This window comes from Trypanosoma cruzi, genomic scaffold, assembly GCF_000209065.1.
Source record: "Trypanosoma cruzi strain CL Brener 1047053516723 genomic scaffold, whole genome shotgun sequence".
Classification (NCBI taxonomy): Eukaryota; Euglenozoa; class Kinetoplastea; order Trypanosomatida; family Trypanosomatidae; genus Trypanosoma; species Trypanosoma cruzi.
In genome coordinates, this window is record NW_001849576.1 from 351,056 (window position 1) to 368,824 (window position 17,769).

A 17,769-nucleotide genomic window follows, 5' to 3' on the forward strand; every position below is an offset into this window, starting at 1 on the left:
ACAGCGACTGCCGCCACCAACAGCAGCAGGAGTCAAGGCGGGTGTGTTATTCGCCACGCATCAGCACACACCGAGCGAAGCCCACAGCCGGCAAAGCAACAAGCGGGAAACAAGAGAGCAGAGTGGCCCTTGGCAAAGCCCACGCGCTGACACCAGCTGTTCGTGTTACTGTTGCCTCGCACCCGCTTCTCCGCCGTCCGCTCCAACAAAAATCACTGCGCACAGCCGGGGAATCCTCCATAGGCGTAAGGACAGCAAGAGGAAAACGTTGGTATGTAAAGCTACTCGCCGCAAATCAATATGCACTCGCCCAAGGCACACCCAACAAAAACACCCACTGGATGCGCGCCGCCAACATCACACCTGCAACATGTCGAAAAGAAATACCGCAGTCTCCCGATCTCCCTCCTCACGAGAGCCGCCGCAGCCAGACCTTGTGCATGTGTGCGGCATAGCATGTCTGTGTGGGCTTGTGTATTTGCCAGCGCCTATACTTGCAGAGCAGCTGTGCGCCACAAGAGAGTCTGAAGAAAGCAACGGCAGAGAGAGGCAGATAGCACACACGCAAATTACTCATATCATCACACACACACACACACACGCAGCCGCGGAATGGGTGCACTCAACCACAAAATCAAAAAGGAAAACAAAACAAAAAGCCGAAGCGTGGGACGACCAGCGCACACACACTCTCATTACTCCCGTAAAGCAAAACACACACACAGAGGGAGAGAGAGAGAGGTCGCCCACTCAATGCAATAAAAACAAAACAGAAACAGTTACGGTGCTCCGCCCATGCAGCCAGGCAGGACGGCAGCGGTGCGTGTCGTGCAAAAGAGAGCACCAACGGGCCTGCATGGGTGTGCATGCATATATACAATGGGCACATTATGTGTGTGCCTCGTGGGGTGAGGTGAGGGCGAGAGTCCATGCAAGGGGACACACACACAGAGAGAAGGAAGAGTGTGTGTGCGGGCGGTGCATGGCTCTCTCTCCCTCACTCTCACGCGGCCACCACCGCAGCAGCAGCCGCACACGCAACAACAAGAAGAAGCAAAAGAGGGGAGGCGGTGTGGGAGACCGCGGTGCTTCCGTCACTGTCGCCAGGCTTCGTCGTATCATTTGCGTTGGCAGTACCTGTTGATTGGGGTGCTGCCTCACTGGCCGTGGGAGCTGGGTGGGCATCACTACCTTCAAGATCATCATGTGATTCATTCGGGTTGGGCCGCTGAGCATTGGCAGTATTCTCATCCGCCATAATCCGGGCTTCACCACTGCCACTTGTAGAGTTGGAAGATGCTGTTGTTTCTGCTTGATTGGTGGCAGGTGCATTCTCCGTCGAATTCTCTGTGGCTGTGGCTTGACCTTGTTGCTCTGCCACAACATCCTCTGAAGGGCGTTCCGGTGCATTGTACTCTTTTTTTGGTAACAGTATCTCTTTATGCTCTTGAGCATTTGGTGTCTGTGAGTCTGTTTTTGCTGTTGGTGGTTGTCCTTCTCTTGACGATGGTTCTGTTGCTGATGGCGGTACTTGTGTCCCTGGCGCTTCGTGTGGCGTTGTTTGCCATTTTGTTTCGCTTTCGGTGAATGACACGCTTGAACGGTCTTGCGTCGCCAATGCTCTCTGCTGTGCCTCGTATTCAGCTGTACCTCTACTAACAACTTGGTTGGATGCCGTATCTTCTCCAGTGACGGAATGGATTTCTGCATCGTTTATTGGCTCCTTCGTTGTCTTCGTCTGGAACGGGACGGGACCTCCAGTTATTGTTTTTTCTGTATGTTTGCCCGTTTCCAAAGAATTATTCTTCTGATTGGTAGACGCATCGCCGGCGTGCTGTAGAGCAACCCCAGAAGAAGGAGCCCCCAAGATGGAATCTTCAATTCTATCAGTCCTGCCACCAACATGACTGTCAACAGATTGTGCCTGTGGTGATGCGCTTTGGTTTCCTTCTCCTGCTGGAGCTGCTGGCGTTGATGGTGGTAGGGTTTCCTTCTGTTTTGTTAAAACTTCACTTGTCTGACTTCCATCCGGCTCATTTGCATCTTGCCCATCTCCGCGTTGTCCTTCTTCACCACGTTCCGTTACTTCATCCAAATTTTCAACCGTTTCTTCTTCCACTTCTTCTTCCAAAGATCCTTCTGGGAGTGTGGGACGTCCTTCCCGAGATTTGTGTTGTTGCTCTTCTCCTGATGATTGTATTTGTGAGTCTGGCGCTGGCCCCGCATTTTTTGTTCCTCCCAGCTCGCCTTCAGTACCACTCGCAGAAACATCGGGTGGAACACCACGAACTGCCGTCTCCCCTTCGTCACACCTACCGCCGGCACCGCACCACAGCACGCAGAGGGCACACACCAGCAGCACACGGCCAGCCATCATCATCGCCATCACTCCTGTCACTTGCGTGTAGCCTTCAACACAAACTGACTCCCCGTCAACGCAGAGTGAAAGGAAGAAATACAAGGCCGCTACACCACGCACAGCCGCCGCAGAATAAGAAATGATGGCAGCAGCCCAGAAACAGCGCACACACCATGAGGCAGTTGGAATCGGTGAAAGGGCAAAAACACACAACGCCCCGCAGCAAGTAAACAGAAAACACACGACGCAATTAAAAACAAAACACGGGTAAACAAACAGCAATGAAGCAAAAAATGTAAAAACACACAAAAAACAAAGGGCTGCACAGTATGGCTCTGGTGCGCATGCACCCATCCTCAAATGTGATTCCACGCAAACAGATGTGTGCGTGCAATGCATATGAGTGTGTCTGGGATGCGTTCAAGTTGACGGAAGCAGCAACGTGGAGCACAAAGCAAAGCAGCAGAAGTAACTGAAGCAAAACACAATCATTATTTTCTATTATTTATTGCGTCGGACAACAACACACGCGCACAAATCCCCGCGGTTGAGTGCTGGTACGCACAGCCCGCATACAATTCTTCAGCCCACAGTGGTGTACGCCAGCGCGGATGCGGCGAGCAGCAGCGGGGCACACACCCACGCAGAGCTGCTGAGGCTGCCGTCGATTTCGTGAAGACGTGACGGTGCGCGGGTCGTCGTCGTGCTTGGTGCCTCTGTAGTCGTAGTGGTGGTAGTTGTCGTGGTTGGTGCTTTTGTCGTAGTCGTTGTTGTTGTTGTTGGCGCATTTTCCTTCTGACTTTGTGCCGATACAGAAGCGGTCACGGAAATTGATGCTGCAGCTGGGTTAGCGGACCCACCTGCTCCCTCTTTTGTAATAGGCCCCGGAGTTGCTTTTCCTGAAGTTTCTGGCACAACGGTTCCCGCACTTGATCCTTGTGATGTGGAATTTTCACTTTTTGTCTTTCCATTAGTGGGCTGATTTGGGGGCCTTGTCCCACCGGTCTCGGAAATCGTTGCCGTTTCCTGTACCTTTTCATTCGGGTCTGCTGAGTATGGCGCATTGGACTCCTTAATTGGTTCCTGTCCATCAAGGTCCACCGCATCTGCTGCCCCTCCCAAACCAGACGTACCATCGGGCTGCGCCGCATTGATCCCCGTAATCTCAGGCGTGCCGCCTCTCGAGTTCGCTGAATCCGGAACAATTGCTCCCTGTGGCTTACCAGGGGGTAAACTGGAGCTACCCTTATCTTGATCTCCACTACTCTTTGTCGCGCAAACGGACGGGCGGCAGCAAAGGGCGAGCACCAACAGGGCGCACAGCAGACGGCACGTCATCGTCGTGAGTGTGGTCGTTCAGTGGTGTGGGGCTGATCTGCACAGTGAGGGACATGGAGAGCAACAGGGGAGACGAGAGGTGCGGCAGACACACACAGAGGGCACACCACATGAGGAGAGGGCAGCAGCCAGGCATGCACCGTACGCCGCACACCACGCACGACACACACTCCAATCCACGGCAGCAGGCACACACACACACAGCCCTGCCGCAACACCAACACACTGATGGAAGAGGGAGAAGCAAACAGGAGCGGCACACAAGGCTCCACCGCATGCACACACGGCGAGAGCGGTCCGTCGTGTCGGCACCCCTCACGGAGGGTACGCACACACACAAGAGGAGGTGCAGCGCACACAGCATCACAAAGGCAAAGTAACAATACAAAAAGGGATATCCCCGCACACCACGTGGATTGTTGGTCCACGGGAAGTGCAGAAAATATTTATCACAAAACAAATTTTCATCGTGTTTTGGTTGTATGCTGCTACAATAACGAGTGGGTAGCGCAAGGGCCGTCCGTACAAATGTGGCAAGTATGCCGTCGCAAACGGGCCGTCGCGCACGCTGGGGCAGTCCCAACCAGTCGCAGTCCATATTATCAATGACAGGGCGTTACCAAATTGGATGAAGCGGAGTTCCCCGTGGTCCGTCGGGGAATCAACAGCGCGTGGCGTCTGTGATGAGGCGGTGGCGGAAGAGCCTGGTCCATCTCGAGTGCCCGCGTTTGTGCTTCCTGCGTGTCTTGCCTGCTGGCATGCTTGGCAACTTCGGTGGCGACCAGCGCACGAGGTGCCTGCTAAGAAAACGGTGGCGCCATTGCGGCATCCGCATTTGAGGCCTGTCAAACCATTGGAACGCCAGGCCGAGCACGTCGGGCATGTGCCGTCACGCTGCGGACAAACGGGCGCACTCCGCCGCAGATTGGGCAGGAGAATGTCAATCCGCCGCTCGCTGGTCGGCAAGGAGTTGCGGAGTTTTTCTCGGGAAGAGGTTCCGGCGGAGGCAGAGGCGGGCGGTTCACCGCAGTGAAGATAAGGACAGCACCACCGACACAGGGAGTTCCTTGTGATCCGCAGGGCGCGCGGGCCTGTCGAAGAGCGGGCAGGAGTCGCATCGCGCCTCCGCGGGGATCCGCCACTCGGGCACGATTTTCGGGTCACACCAGGAATAGAGTCCTCACCACACCGACAGGCGCCTGTCACGCGGTGTGCGCGCCTTCCTTTTCCTCCCGGAATTTCTTTCAGTACGGCCGCCTGACTGCGGTGAGGAGGCCCACGTGCCAGGCATTGACGCGGTCCTGCGAGAGGGATCGGGCCATGACGGCATCAGCGTCCGCCGTCACATTGCGTGGGATTCCGCAGTGCCAGGGGAAAATGTGGAGCCATCTGTGTGACCTCTATCCGCCAGTGAAAGCGTCATGGTGCAAATCTCTTCAGTGACGTCGTCGTGCACCGCCAGCGAGCCAAGGCGGAGCGCCTCCATCGCCGAGAGGGAGTCTGTGGCAGCAGGAACTCGTGTGGGCGATTGGGATGCTGCCAGGCGGGGCACTGGGAATTGTCTGTGGCCATGCTCAGTGGCAGGACACTCCGCTCGGCAGGAGCATGCAAGGCTGCCAGCAGCTGCGCGGTGAGGCCCCACAGGGAGCGCGGCTGTCCGGGGAGGAAAGTGGCAGCGCGGCGGATCCAGACGCATGCTCAGCGAGAGGCAACGAGCCGTCCACCGCCAACACAGTTGCCAGCGACTAACAAGACGTTGAGCACGAATAGGACACGTATGCCCGCACCTCCGTGGGCACGGGCTGCGGCCCCGATTCACTCAGCAACGGTGATCTAATGCCCTTGGATGGTACAACAGCCACGCCTGAGCCCAGCACAGCCCTAGCAAATGTTGAACGAGTGATAACTTGTCGGGTGGCGGTGATGCCGCACAGGATTATTTGCACACAACGTCTGGGAAACCAGAGATCCCATCGGAGCACAACGCAGCATCACTTGTGAGCAACGGTTCTTGTGAGCACGGGCATTTCAAGGATTTGTTGGCCATGGCCGAAATTGGTGACAGCACCGTGCATGGGTGTGTGTCTCGGGTGTTGTTGCTTCTGCTTCTGGGGCTCTGAGGCACTGCAGCGCTCTGCTGAGGTGTGAGGGAGGGTGGAATTGCGGCTTTTCGTGGAGCAATAAATGTGCAGCTTGCCAGCATTAACCACTGAGTTTTGTCAATAATTTAAGCTTTTTTATTTTCGTTTATTTATTTATTTTTGCTGCTTTTGCCCTATTGGAATAATCAGCATCCCTGTGTTTTTCCTCAATGCTCGTTTGCAGTACTTTTTCATGAGTGAAGTGCTTCTACCTTTTGTTTCCTTCTCTTGCCCACACGCGGTGCCGGCCCCATTGCTGTGCGTCCCACGGACTGCACAAGAGGAGGATTGGAGGAACAGGCCGGATGCCGCATGAAGTGTGAAGAGTGTTTTGTGTGGGCTCACGGAACAGTACGATCTTTTTTTGCTTTATTCAGTCCATGCATTAATTATACACAAACCAGTGGTCGTTCACATTTTGCTGCCTGGCAAATACAATAAAAGACGTGCCTGATCGTTCTTCTTTAACTTTTTGGGAGTCGTACCGGAATCTCAAATCTGTTGTTGTTCTTTTTTACTGCTTTTTAACTTCTGGTTTGCAGGGCGTTGTGTGAGTTCTGCAATTGTACTGATTCCAACTGCCTCATGGTGTGTGCAGTGTCATTTGTGACTGTGCGTGCGGCGGCCTTGTATTTCTCCTTTTGCTTTCACTCTGCGTTGACGTGTTGTTAGTTTGTGCTGAAGGCTGCACGCAAGTGACAGGAGTGATGGCGATGATGATGACTGGCCGTGTGCTGCTGGTGTGTGCCCTCTGCGTGCTGTGGTGCGGTGCTGCGGTGGAGGCGGAGGGTGATGTTGTTACTGAAGTATAAGGTGAACCATCGAGGGTTTCACAGTCTGCATCTAAGGGTGGCCATGAAGAAGGACTGGATGTACGAAAGCCAGTCGGTGGAGTGTTGAACACCTCAGAAGAACCGTCAGATGCGCGAGACTTAACGAAGGTCAGCCCTCAAAAAACTTCTGTCAAACAAACACCAAGAGATAATGGTGGGGCGGCAGAAAAAGAAGGTAAAGTAGAAGCAAAGAAGTTGGGAGATGAAGAAACAAGAAGTGATGGCGAAGAACAACCAAAAGATCATTCAGATGAAACGCAGGAAAGCGATGGCCCAAAAGAAAACGAAAGGAGCCCGTCTCTAACACCAACAGACAAAATGTTGACCAGTGAAGATCCAGCAGCAAAACATGCAGGACAGGCGGGTCAAGCAATAAGACCGCCACCATCACCAGAATCTGATGGAACTCGACCCAGTGGCAGTTCTCGAGGTGACTCTTCAGTTTCTCCTCTTTCTACGGCTGGCATTTCATCATCCTCTGCCCTCGATGCCCCACTTGTTCAGAGCACGCAACCTTCAGAAAAGGGTCTACAGTCGGAAACAATGTCTCTTGGAACCGCATTGCCCAACGAGCAGCCAAAGGAGAGATCAGAATCCAAAGCAAAACAGGGCTTCTCTACTTCAGAAGAAGCCGCAAAAAGTCCAGATGATAGTGGGGATGCAGTTGAAAAGAAGAAGGAGAAGGAACGTCGGTCTGAAAGCCACCACAAGCCTATCTTCTACCACCAGCAACCCACCAGTAACACAAACAACTCCACGACCACCATCCGCTGAACCATCACCAACAACAACGGAACTTCAAGCAGGAGAAGACACCTCAACAGAAAATGTCACCATCATCAAGAGAAATGAAACGACGACGCCTGCCGACACCGACGGCAGCACCGCGGCCTCCCACACCACCTCCCCTCTTTTGCTTCTTCTTCTTGCTGTTGCGTGTGCGGCTGCTGCTGCGGTGGTGGCCGCGTGAGAGTGAGGGAGAGAGAGCCGTGCACCGCCCGCACACACACTCGTCCTCCTCTCTCTGTGTGTGTGTCCCCTTGCATGGACTCTCGCCCTCACCTCACCCCACGAGGCACACACAATAATGTACCCATTGTATATATGCATGCACACCCATGCATGCCCGTTGGTGCTCTCTTTTGCACGACACGCACCGCTGCCGTCCTGCCTGGCTGCATGGGCGGAGCACCGTAACTGTTTCTGTTTTGTTTTTATTGCATTGAGTGGGCGACCTCTCTCTCTCTCCCTCTGTGTGTGTGTTTTGCTTTACGGGAGCAATGAGAGTGTGTGTGCGCTGGTCGTCCCACGCTTCGGCTTTTTTCACTTTTTGTTTTTCATTGTTTTTTTGTAAATTTAATTTTTTTATCTGTTTGCTTAGAAATTTTTTGCTACTTTTTTAAAATTAATTTGTGCGTTTTAAATTTCTAATCCCCCATCCCTCTTTTTTTGCTTTTGGGGCAATCACTGTGGACGTTTTTCTTTTCGACTCTTCCCCCTTTTAATTGTTTCTTCCGCACTCTTCCTGTGAGGGGTGCCGTGTGTTTCCGCCCAACTGCTCCACTCGCACACCCACCGACACGCTCATGACGACGGCCCTGTGCGCCTCGCCTGCTGCACGCATGAGGAGGGGCCGCGACGAACGGCGCGCTGAGGGAGCCGTGACGTGTGGGCGTGCGACGAGGGCCTGTGGGGCGGAGCACACATTTCTTCCCCTCTTGTTTTGTTTTTATGCGGCCAGGGCGGGCAGACACCCGCAGCGCCACACACACAGCCACACCCTGCCGCCGTGTTTTTAAGATTTTTTGTTCTGTTTTCTTTTTATTCGATGGGTGTGTGTGCTGCCACCGTGTGTGATTGTTGAGGCTGCACCGCATGTATCGCTGCCATCCAGCTGTGCCTCTTGCCGTGTTGATGTGCCTCCCTGTGCTCCTCCTCCTTTTTTCTGCTCCTCCAGCACAAACACGCATAAGTACTTGCACGGTGCTCTGCAGGAATGCTCTTGGCGACGGCGGGACGTTGGCTTGCGTCCCGTGCTGAAATGGCAACACGGCTGCACGATGCCCGCCATGCGTGAAGGTGCTGCCTGCTCTTGGGTCATTGTTTTCTCCTCGTTGTTTTTGCACTGCTGGTTGCGGGCGTTGCTCGGTGTGTGCTGACGCGTGACGGACGGTGCCACGATGGCCGCCTCTGACGATGACAGTCGCTGTGCTCTCGGCACACATCCACACACTCTTCCTTGTCTCTCTGTGGGAGTGATTGCGGCAGGGCATTGCTGCGAGCGTGATGGAGACCACGACGGCGCCACCCCTCGAGAAGGTGCCACGCTCTGTTGGTTGTGGAGCGGCGAGGCGGTTTGCCTGCAGCCCGACTGACAGAACAGCACAGTCGTTTCATTGCGGTCACTCCGTCGGCATCACCCGCTGCGGTGGTGTCCGTAAGAGCCGCAGCCCCGATGAGGATGGCCTTGTAGTTGCCTGGCAGCTCATACCTTAAGGCCCTTCGCTCTCCAGGATTGCCCTTGCTGCTTGACTGACGCAGCACCATTCGTCGTCTTGGTCCTGCAGCGGTTATTTGCGACATGAATTCACACCATGAGCTGCGGGACGGTTGCTCACCATCCACTAAGGCAGGAGAGGGCCTCGCCGTCATCCCAACCGGCATGGACGCTGAGCTGTCCGACGACCCAGCACAGGCAACGTGGACCAGAGGCCGCAGCGTCTCGTTTCCCGACGTGACTGCGCAACGCGTACTGCGTGTCTCCCACTAAACGTCCACCCGTTTACACTGACTCGGACCACCATCTGCCATTCCACACCGCAGGGACGGAGGACGGCATCCCGCGACAGGCAGGCATGCTGCCACGACGGAAACATGTCGCCGTTGTCCTGCGTGAAGCTGAATGTGATGCTTCCACCTCGGCGTGTGGAACACCTCTGGCCGCTGTAATCACATGGTTGGAGATGCACCGAGGCACCGCACGAGCGGCAGCCGTGACAGTCCCACATGTATCTGTACGGACGGAATGGAGCAGGCCGAGTGTGTTGCAGCGGCAGCCTGCCACGAGCTGAAGTGCTCAGCAAACGTGAGGACCGCAATCATGCCCTCCGCCGTGGCTTCTCCATGCTGCCAGAGGTCCGTGCGAAACAGCTTGGTGCCCTCTCGATCACAGGCCTGTGATACCCCGAGGCATGGAGGCGCCACGTTCCTGCCCTCTGGGATCGGCTGTGCTGCGGTGCTGTTGGGACCGCGTCTGTGCTCTGCCTCCGCCGGAACCTCTTCCCGACGTGAGCACCGCCACTCCTTGCCGACCAGCAAGCGGCTGATGGACGTCCTCCTGCCCACTCCTCGGCAGACCGGCACGCGCCCTGCAGATCACAAGCAACCCTCTGTGTCGGTGGTGCTGCTCCTCCCACACTGAAGAGGCAGGACCGCCCCGACCTCCTCCGGAACCTCCACCTGGCGTGTCCACGGCACCTCCTCGTAGAACGACGAGCAGCGGATCAACGTCGCCCTGCCCAAGCTGCAGCAGCGTATTCCCGTCCGTCCACAGTATGAAGGCACACGCCCGACGCACTAACCCTGGCACTCCAATCGTTGCAGAAGGCCTCACATGTGGATTCTGCGACAGCTCCACGGTCTCCCCCACAAGTGCCTCACGCGCAGGTCACTACCGAAAATGTCAGGCGTATCAACGAGCAAAAACGGACAACGCACCTCTGCAAGCTCCAATGACAGCCGTAGCCCTTCAGCCACTCCTCTGCTGCAATCCCCACCAGCCGCTGAGCCCCGACAATTCACGGAAGGCCCTGCCGCACACGCTGTGGGAACACCCCGTCCTCGACAACTGAGCATCCGACTATTTGGGAACACCCTCTCGCACGACAGCACCATTCAAGAGGGAAAACTGGCCACATCGCTACGGACAGCCCGCAGGCCATTAACGAACAGTGGCTGCAAAGTATAACGAAACAAATACTTCCCTTTTCTCAGCATAGAAAAACGTCACCTTCACACTCGCAATTGCAACCAATGAATTCATTGCGCAATACCACTCTGAGCTGCAATACTTCCTGGTACCATCCACGTCCCTTGTCGACACATCGATGCGGGTGGGCGCCCATCCATTCCTCCCAATGACGGTGCATGTCTGCGACGCACCCTCATATCCAAAAGGCACGTCCCTCACCACAGCCGGGATCGACTTCGCCCTGTCCGCACGCATCGCCTTGTCAGAGGAGCAGGAGTACGTCAGGCTGGCAGCAAAGCGCCCGCCGGCACAACACATCACAAACATCATCACAACCAGAAGCACCGGCAGCACTGCAGAGCGTGGGGCGACGTGGATCAACTGACGCATGCTGTAGCAGAAAACATTTAATGGCTTGACAGGAATAAGAAGCAGTGACAATATCTCAAAAGAAAAATCAATAAAAATCATGCGTACGCAGTCAAATAAAACTGCCAATCAAAAAAAAAAAGTAATGGGTGCACACAACCACAACACAAGTAAAACAATAAAACAACAAAAAGCCGAAGCGTGGGACGACCAGCGCACACACTCTCATTACTCCCGTAAAGCAAAACACACACACAGAGGGAGAGAGAGAGAGAGGTCGCCCACTCAATGCAATAAAAACAAAACAGAAACAGTTACGGTGCTCCGTCCATGCAGCCAGGCAGGACGGCAGCGGTGCGTGTCGTGCAAAAGAGAGCACCAACGGGCCTGCATGGGTGTGCATGCATATATACAATGGGCACATTATTGTGTGTGCCTCGTGGGGTGAGGTGAGGGCGAGAGTCCATGCAGGGGGACACACACACAGAGAGAGAAGGACGAGTGTGTGTGCGGGCGGTGCACGGCTCTCTCTCCCTCACTCTCACGCGGCCACCACCACCGCAGCAGCCGCACACGCAACAGCAAGAAGAAGAAGCAAAAGAGGGGAGGTGGTGTGGGAGACCGCGGTGCTGCCGTCACTGTTTTGTGTGTTCGTTGTATCAGTTGTGTTGGCGGTTACTGTCGTTGCTTTTGTACCTTTCCCAGTCCCTCCTGAGCCTTTGTCTCGGTGGCTTTGTGGTGTGGCCGCGGTCTCAGGCGACGGAACATTTTTTTTATCTTCTCCAGTGGTTTCTTCGCCATCCTGTTCGCGGGAGTCAACACCGTCTTCTGGAGGTGGTGGAGGATTTCCTTCCGCAGGCAGTGTTTGCTCTCCGTTAACTGTTGTGAGTGGATTCCCTGCCGCAGGTGTATTTTCGTCGGAGTCTTTCTTTTCTTTGATCTTTGCTTGCGTAGGATTGGCATTTGATTCCTGACTGCCGGAAGGAGAAATGTCCTCTGCAGATATAATTGCCTGGCCTGTCTCCTTCTTGCTGTCACTTAAATTCTTTTCCCTGGAACCTGAGTCTGGTGCAGCTGTTCCTCCTTGATCACCCTGCCTTTCAGTATTTTTTTTCCAGCCTCATCCGTCTCTTCATCTTCATCATCGTCACTATTATCTTCTTCATCTTCTTCATCATCCTTTCTAGGTATGGAAGATGCGGGTGACAATTTGTCAGTAACACCTAATACTCCATGTGTTAAGCCTTGGGAGCCTACTGGAGGCGTTGCAAGTTCTGCTGGTGCCGGCGGAAGTTCAGCACGACTCCCACGAACTGCCGTCTCCACCAGTCCATCGTCACACCTACCGCCGGCACCGCACCACAGCACGCAGAGGGCACACACCAGCAGCACACGGCCAGTCATTATCGCCATCACTCCTGTCACTTGCGTGTAGCCTTCAGCACAAACTAACAACACGTCAACGCAGAGTGAAAGCAAAAAGGAGAGAGACGGCCTCTACACCACACAGCCACCGCAAAGTGACAAATGACAACTGCAAAAGCAGCCCAGCGGCAGCACACACCATGGGGTAGTTGGAATCGTTACAACTGCAGAATTTGCACACCGCCCTGCAAACCAGAAGTTTTGCAAGGAAAAACAGAGTTGAGTGTCCGGCAGGACTCCCAAAAAGTGAAAAAAAATATGAAACATCGATCAGGCACGACTTTCATTTCATATGCCATACGGCACAATAAAACGACCATTTGTGTGTCTGTGTATACATAACACCCGCACCGAAAAAATAAATCAAATAAAAAAGATCGTCCTGTTCCACCAGGCCACACAACACCCTCACATTTCATCGCGGCATCCGGCCTGTTCCTCCATTCCTCCTTTCGTGCAGTCCGTGAAACGCACAGCCGTGGGGCCGGCACCGCGTGTGGGCAAATAAAAACAGAACAAGAGGGGAAATAAGTCACACATGACAGTGTGCAGCAACCGACAATTAAATAAAGGAACGGCAACGATACGTATTATTCCAGGAAAACAACAAAACAAACAGTGAAATGTAAATAATAAAAGAAAACACGAAGGGAACGCGGCACAAGTTCTCTGCGAGGAGCCGCAATTCCACACTCTTCGGCTCACAAGACCGTCACAACTCCACACAATCCCAGAAGAAGCAGCAATACCCAATACACGCACACACGCACAGTGCCGTCAACAGTTAACTCGCGCAGTGTCAATTTAGCGAAGTTGAGCAGAGCAAAGCAGTCGTCGGGACTCACACCGCTCCCGGAATACTGCGCGGTGAATTCTCGCAATTGGGGTTTGCTCTCGTGTCCACAGGCATTGCGTTGACTCAATCCGTCCGCATCACCCTCAGCAACAAATCCACTGCCCGCAACGCCATTTTCTAAAACTAGAGATTTGTGTCCGGTGGCGTTGCGCTCAGTCGCCTCGTCCGTGTTATCCGCAGCAACGTGTTCCCTGCCGCCACAAGTGACAGACATGATCCCGGATACATTCGGCGCCACTAATATTCTCGGACCGTTGGCAAAGGAAGGCCTCTTCGTGGATGCATTCGGGACCATCATTTCGTTCGGATCGGTGGCAAACTCTGGCTTCGTCTCGGACGTGTTGGTCGCCGCGTTGGATGCGGGACTCCGATCGACGGTGTTGGGTCCGTCAGCCGCCGCAGACTGTCGCCAATCCTCGTTCTGACGTGACGGCCCAGCATTCACTTGCGGCGCAGTTGTCCCACCAGATTTTGTGTCATCCTTCCCTTCACGGGGTGGCGGCAACTGACGGATGCCGTCAGGTCAGCATCGCTGCTCCGTGCAGGCGGATGGATGGTTCCATCGGGGAAAATTGACGCCACCACAATTCATAAGGGCCGGCGTATTTGTGTGCCATCACATTCATCGTGAAGGCAACGGTGGCCCCTTCCTCTTTCCTTGCACAGCTGGCAGCACAGCTGCTACATGTGTGCACCGCATCGGCCACATGACACACAGCACACAGCTCACCATTCCTGCTGTGCATGCGCACATCAAAGCCACTGAAAGTGTAATGCTCATGCTGAGCTTCAGCAATGGCAGCAGAACAATTCTTCCATACACACACACACACGCACTCGATAGCTCAGGCTGCCGTCACTCGGAGCACACGACACATCCACCGGCACAACCACCGCATCCGCATCACCAGATACATCTCCAGCACTCCCAGCAGCCGCCACATACAAACGGAAGAAGACAACAGTCGCCACACGCAGCTGCCAGCATGCGCTGCAAAAGGAGCATTCAAATCCACTGCAATGTGCATCTTGTGTGTGTGTGCCTGCAGAAACACAAAGCAAAGAAGAAAGCAGAGTATGTGGAGAGACGCAAAAAACTAAAATGTACAGCGGAGGTGCGTGGCGAAAACAACAACAAGAAGACCGCTCAAACTCATGACTGCACTGCAGCCCAAGCAGCGGCAATTCACACAAGATTTATTTAAAACAAAAAAAAGAAACCTTTCCTTCGTCTTACACAAACCCCATCACACAAAATAATTATAAATAAAAAAGAAACCGTCCATTACTGTTCCACACAAATTTAAAAAACAGCCGGCTGCCGTGTGGCCACGCCAAACTGTCTGCATATATTTTGCCCGCAAAAGAAAATTAAAAGATATTTAAGTGTCTTTCAGCCGTCCGACCCTCTGTGTGTCCGCACATCGTTTATATTTCATGGGGTCATCGGCGTGTTGCTGCTCCCCTCAGCCCTCTCATCGGCGCGTGAGTGCGGCCCGCAGAGCGCAGTCACTCGTGTGTGTGGGGACTGAGAGAAGCACGCAGACATGACGGCGGTCGCGTCACTCCATCGGGAGAGTGAGCGCAGCAAAAGAAAAAACACGGCGGCAGGGTGTGGCTGTGTGTGTGGCGCTGCGGGTGTCTGCCAGCCCTGGCCGCATAAAAACAAAACAAGAGGGAAAGAAATGTGTGCTCCGCCCCACAGGCCCTCGTCGCACGCCCACACGTCACGGCTCCCTCAGCGCGCCGTTCGTCGCGGCCCCTCCTCATGCGTGCAGCAGGCGAGGCGCACAGGGCCGTCGTCATGAGCGTGTCGGTGGGTGTGCGAGTGGAGCAGTTGGGCGGAAACACACGGCACCCCTCACAGGAAGAGTGCGGAAGAAACAATTAAAAGGGAGAAGAGTCGAAAAGAAAAACGTCCACAGTGATTGCCCCAAAAGCAAAAAAAGAGGGATGGGGGATTAGAAATTTAAAACGCACAAATTAATTTTAAAAAAGTAGCAAAAAATTTCTAAGCAAACAGATAAAAAAATTAAATTTACAAAAAAACAATGAAAAACAAAAAGTGAAAAAAGCCGAAGCGTGGGACGACCAGCGCACACACACTCTCATTGCTCCCGTAAAGCAAAACACACACACAGAGGGAGAGAGAGAGAGGTCGCCCACTCAATGCAATAAAAACAAAACAGAAACAGTTACGGTGCTCCGCCCATGCAGCCAGGCAGGACGGCAGCGGTGCGTGTCGTGCAAAAGAGAGCAACAACGGGCCTGCATGGGTGTGCATGCATATATACAATGGGCACATTATGTGTGTGCCTCGTGGGGTGAGGTGAGGGCGAGAGTCCATGCAAGGGGACACACACAGAGAGAGAAGGACGAGTGTGTGTGCGGGCGGTGCACGGCTCTCTCTCCCTCACTCTCACGCGGCCACCACCGCAGCAGCAGCCGCACACGCAACAACAACAAGAAGAAGCAAAAGAGGGGAGGTGGTGTGGGAGACCGCGGTGCTGCTGTCATTGTCGCCTGTATTTGCGGTGGCATTTGTACCATTAGCGGTTTTATCTTTCGCGGATTCTTCGCCGTTTTCCGCGGGGTGTTCATGCTGTTGTTGCTGTTGGACTTGTGCTTCATCACTTTGCTGCTGCTTTTCATGATCTTCCTCTTCTTCCTCTTCTTCCTCTTGTTTTTCTTTTTGTCCAGTGCCAGATGTCGTTCCTGCCGGTCCTTCGGGTAGCGAGGAGTTGTGAGCCGCTGCTGCAGCAGGCGTCTGATCTCCTGTTGGAGATTCTCCTGTTGTGTTAGATGGATTAGTGCCTGGTGACCCCGCTGTACCACCACTGCTGCTAGTTGAAGAATCAACAACAGTAGCATCAGGAGGACCTGAAGGAGTAGCGGGAGGAGGAGGAGCACCAGAACCGGCAGGAGTACCTGAAGGAGGAGCAGGAGGAGAAGCAGAAGAGGCAGGAGAATCAACACCAGGATCAGCGGAAGGAAGAGGAGGAGGAGCAACAGCAGAAGGACCAGAAGAAACGCTGTCGGTGCCTTGATCTCCAGCAGAACTGACTCCACCGCCGTGACCGCCAGCAGCAGTTCCACTGCCTCCGGCACCAGAAGAAGCACCAGAATCTCCAGCACCACCAGGTCCACCAGCAGAGCCAGGACCAGTAACAGCAGCAGGACCACCACCAGGAGAACCAGCGTCGGAAGTCTCCCTTGAATTCGAACTGTTCTGTCTACCACCAGCAGAATCTCCTTCTCCGTCAGTCGAGGCTCCAACGGCAGAAACGGGAAAGACATGCCGCAAAGGCAGCGTAACAGCAGTTTTGTTACATCTTGGCATATACAATCTTCTCGTACCCAACACTCCTGACGCCATGCAGCCACCCACTGCGCTGTTGTCAACGTCCCTCGCATAAACACCGCCGGCACCGCACCACAGCACGCAGAGGGCACACACCAGCAGCACACGGCCGGTCATCATCATCGCCATCACTCCTGTCACTTGCGTGTAGCCTTCAGAACAAAATAACTCCCCGTCAACGCAGAGTGAAAGCAAAAAGGAAAAACAAGTCACACTGCCACGCACCGTCCCATCCAGCAATGAGAGTCACGCACAACAAAAACAATTGGGTGGGCGCGGTTCACCAACAATCAAAACAAAAGAGGAGCGCTCCTCGCCGTGCACCGTTCCTCACACTCCCACGGTCACTGTTGCTGTTATTCCCTCTCCTCAGGCCCTCACAGGCACGCCGCGCTCACTTCAACACGCCCCTCCAGCACAGGCCTCGGGATCGTCGGGCCCTCTCACCACACGCAGCCGTCATGCGCTCCCGCTGCGCCGCAACGTCCGCCACATCCTCCTCCCAGTCAAGCAGCTCCGTGTCCTCCACGTCCCTCACAATCGCCGGCACGCCCCGGCCGCGCAACACACACAGCACCACAACGTCGTGCCGCCTCTCCTCTGCAATCATGAGCGCAACGCCCAACGCGTACTGGCGCACGTGCTCCATGCGCCGCAACCACACGGCCGATCAGGTTGGCCATCATGCGCCGCGTCTTGTCGTCCTTCTGCTTGGAGCAAACCCTCACATCCTCTCAATCCACGTCCTGCTGCTGCAAGAGGCTGCCGAGTGGTGCCACTTGTGGAAGAAGCAAATGTGCGGAAACAACGGACACGCTCACTCCCTCACGCATCTCCACTCCGTCCGCTTTCCCACACACAAGGGCGGAGTCATGTGGAAGAGATGCCCGCCGCACAGCGCATACACAAGGGCACACGCAATAGCAACGCCATATATCTCGCACCGCAAGATAGAACCATGCGCAAACACACGGCCGCAACGAAAGGAGTGCATCCAATTACATACCGCACAGCCATTTACTTCTCTCCGCACGGCTAGTGGCGTCCCACACTCACAGTGAGGCACGGCGCACAGCATCTTCTACCCTCCGAGTGCACTCAGCAGGCCGGTGCCCAG

The 17,769-nt window shown here is 54.5% G+C and overlaps 5 protein-coding genes and 3 pseudogenes across 5 annotated transcripts, besides 10 other annotated features; 1 reads left to right on the top strand and 7 right to left on the bottom strand.

Moving 5' to 3' along the window:
- Nucleotides 1–3,127: part of a sequence feature (areas not merged during assembly with more than two copies in the genome that could not be assigned to a particular haplotype) that runs on past the window's edge.
- On the bottom strand, nucleotides 1,004–2,386 carry Tc00.1047053510361.190 (mucin-associated surface protein (MASP), putative; the record flags this gene model as incomplete). The annotated part of the gene is made up of 1 exon (XM_813393.1): nucleotides 1,004–2,386. The coding sequence occupies one exon, from the start codon at nucleotides 2,384–2,386 to the stop codon at nucleotides 1,004–1,006; it is 1,383 nt and encodes a 460-aa protein (XP_818486.1).
- On the bottom strand, nucleotides 2,942–3,697 carry Tc00.1047053510361.200 (mucin TcMUCII, putative; the record flags this gene model as incomplete). Its single annotated transcript, XM_813394.1, has 1 exon — nucleotides 2,942–3,697. One exon carries the CDS (start codon nucleotides 3,695–3,697, stop codon nucleotides 2,942–2,944), a length of 756 nt encoding a protein of 251 aa, XP_818487.1.
- Nucleotides 3,096–3,141: a microsatellite.
- Nucleotides 3,128–3,306: a sequence feature (areas merged during assembly that could not be assigned to a particular haplotype. This can correspond to areas where the two haplotypes were merged or to regions with more than two copies in the genome that were merged during assembly.).
- Nucleotides 3,307–4,040: a sequence feature (heterozygous, non-Esmeraldo-like haplotype).
- Nucleotides 4,041–4,136: a sequence feature (haploid, Esmeraldo-like haplotype).
- Nucleotides 4,137–17,769: a sequence feature (areas not merged during assembly with more than two copies in the genome that could not be assigned to a particular haplotype).
- Tc00.1047053510361.209 lies at nucleotides 6,546–7,643 on the top strand (annotated as a pseudogene).
- On the bottom strand, nucleotides 10,612–11,112 carry Tc00.1047053510361.220 (uncharacterized protein; the record flags this gene model as incomplete). Its single annotated transcript, XM_813395.1, has 1 exon — nucleotides 10,612–11,112. The coding sequence occupies one exon, from the start codon at nucleotides 11,110–11,112 to the stop codon at nucleotides 10,612–10,614; it is 501 nt and encodes a 166-aa protein (XP_818488.1).
- Nucleotides 11,551–12,423, bottom strand: Tc00.1047053510361.240 (annotated as a pseudogene).
- Nucleotides 12,140–12,189: a microsatellite.
- Nucleotides 13,137–13,589, bottom strand: Tc00.1047053510361.250 (uncharacterized protein; the record flags this gene model as incomplete). Its single annotated transcript, XM_813396.1, has 1 exon — nucleotides 13,137–13,589. The coding sequence occupies one exon, from the start codon at nucleotides 13,587–13,589 to the stop codon at nucleotides 13,137–13,139; it is 453 nt and encodes a 150-aa protein (XP_818489.1).
- Nucleotides 14,545–14,565: a sequence feature (AT_rich).
- On the bottom strand, nucleotides 15,711–16,781 carry Tc00.1047053510361.260 (mucin-associated surface protein (MASP), putative; the record flags this gene model as incomplete). The annotated part of the gene is made up of 1 exon (XM_813397.1): nucleotides 15,711–16,781. The coding sequence occupies one exon, from the start codon at nucleotides 16,779–16,781 to the stop codon at nucleotides 15,711–15,713; it is 1,071 nt and encodes a 356-aa protein (XP_818490.1).
- Nucleotides 15,946–15,985: a microsatellite.
- Nucleotides 16,164–16,320: a sequence feature (GA-rich).
- Nucleotides 17,045–17,356, bottom strand: Tc00.1047053510361.274 (annotated as a pseudogene).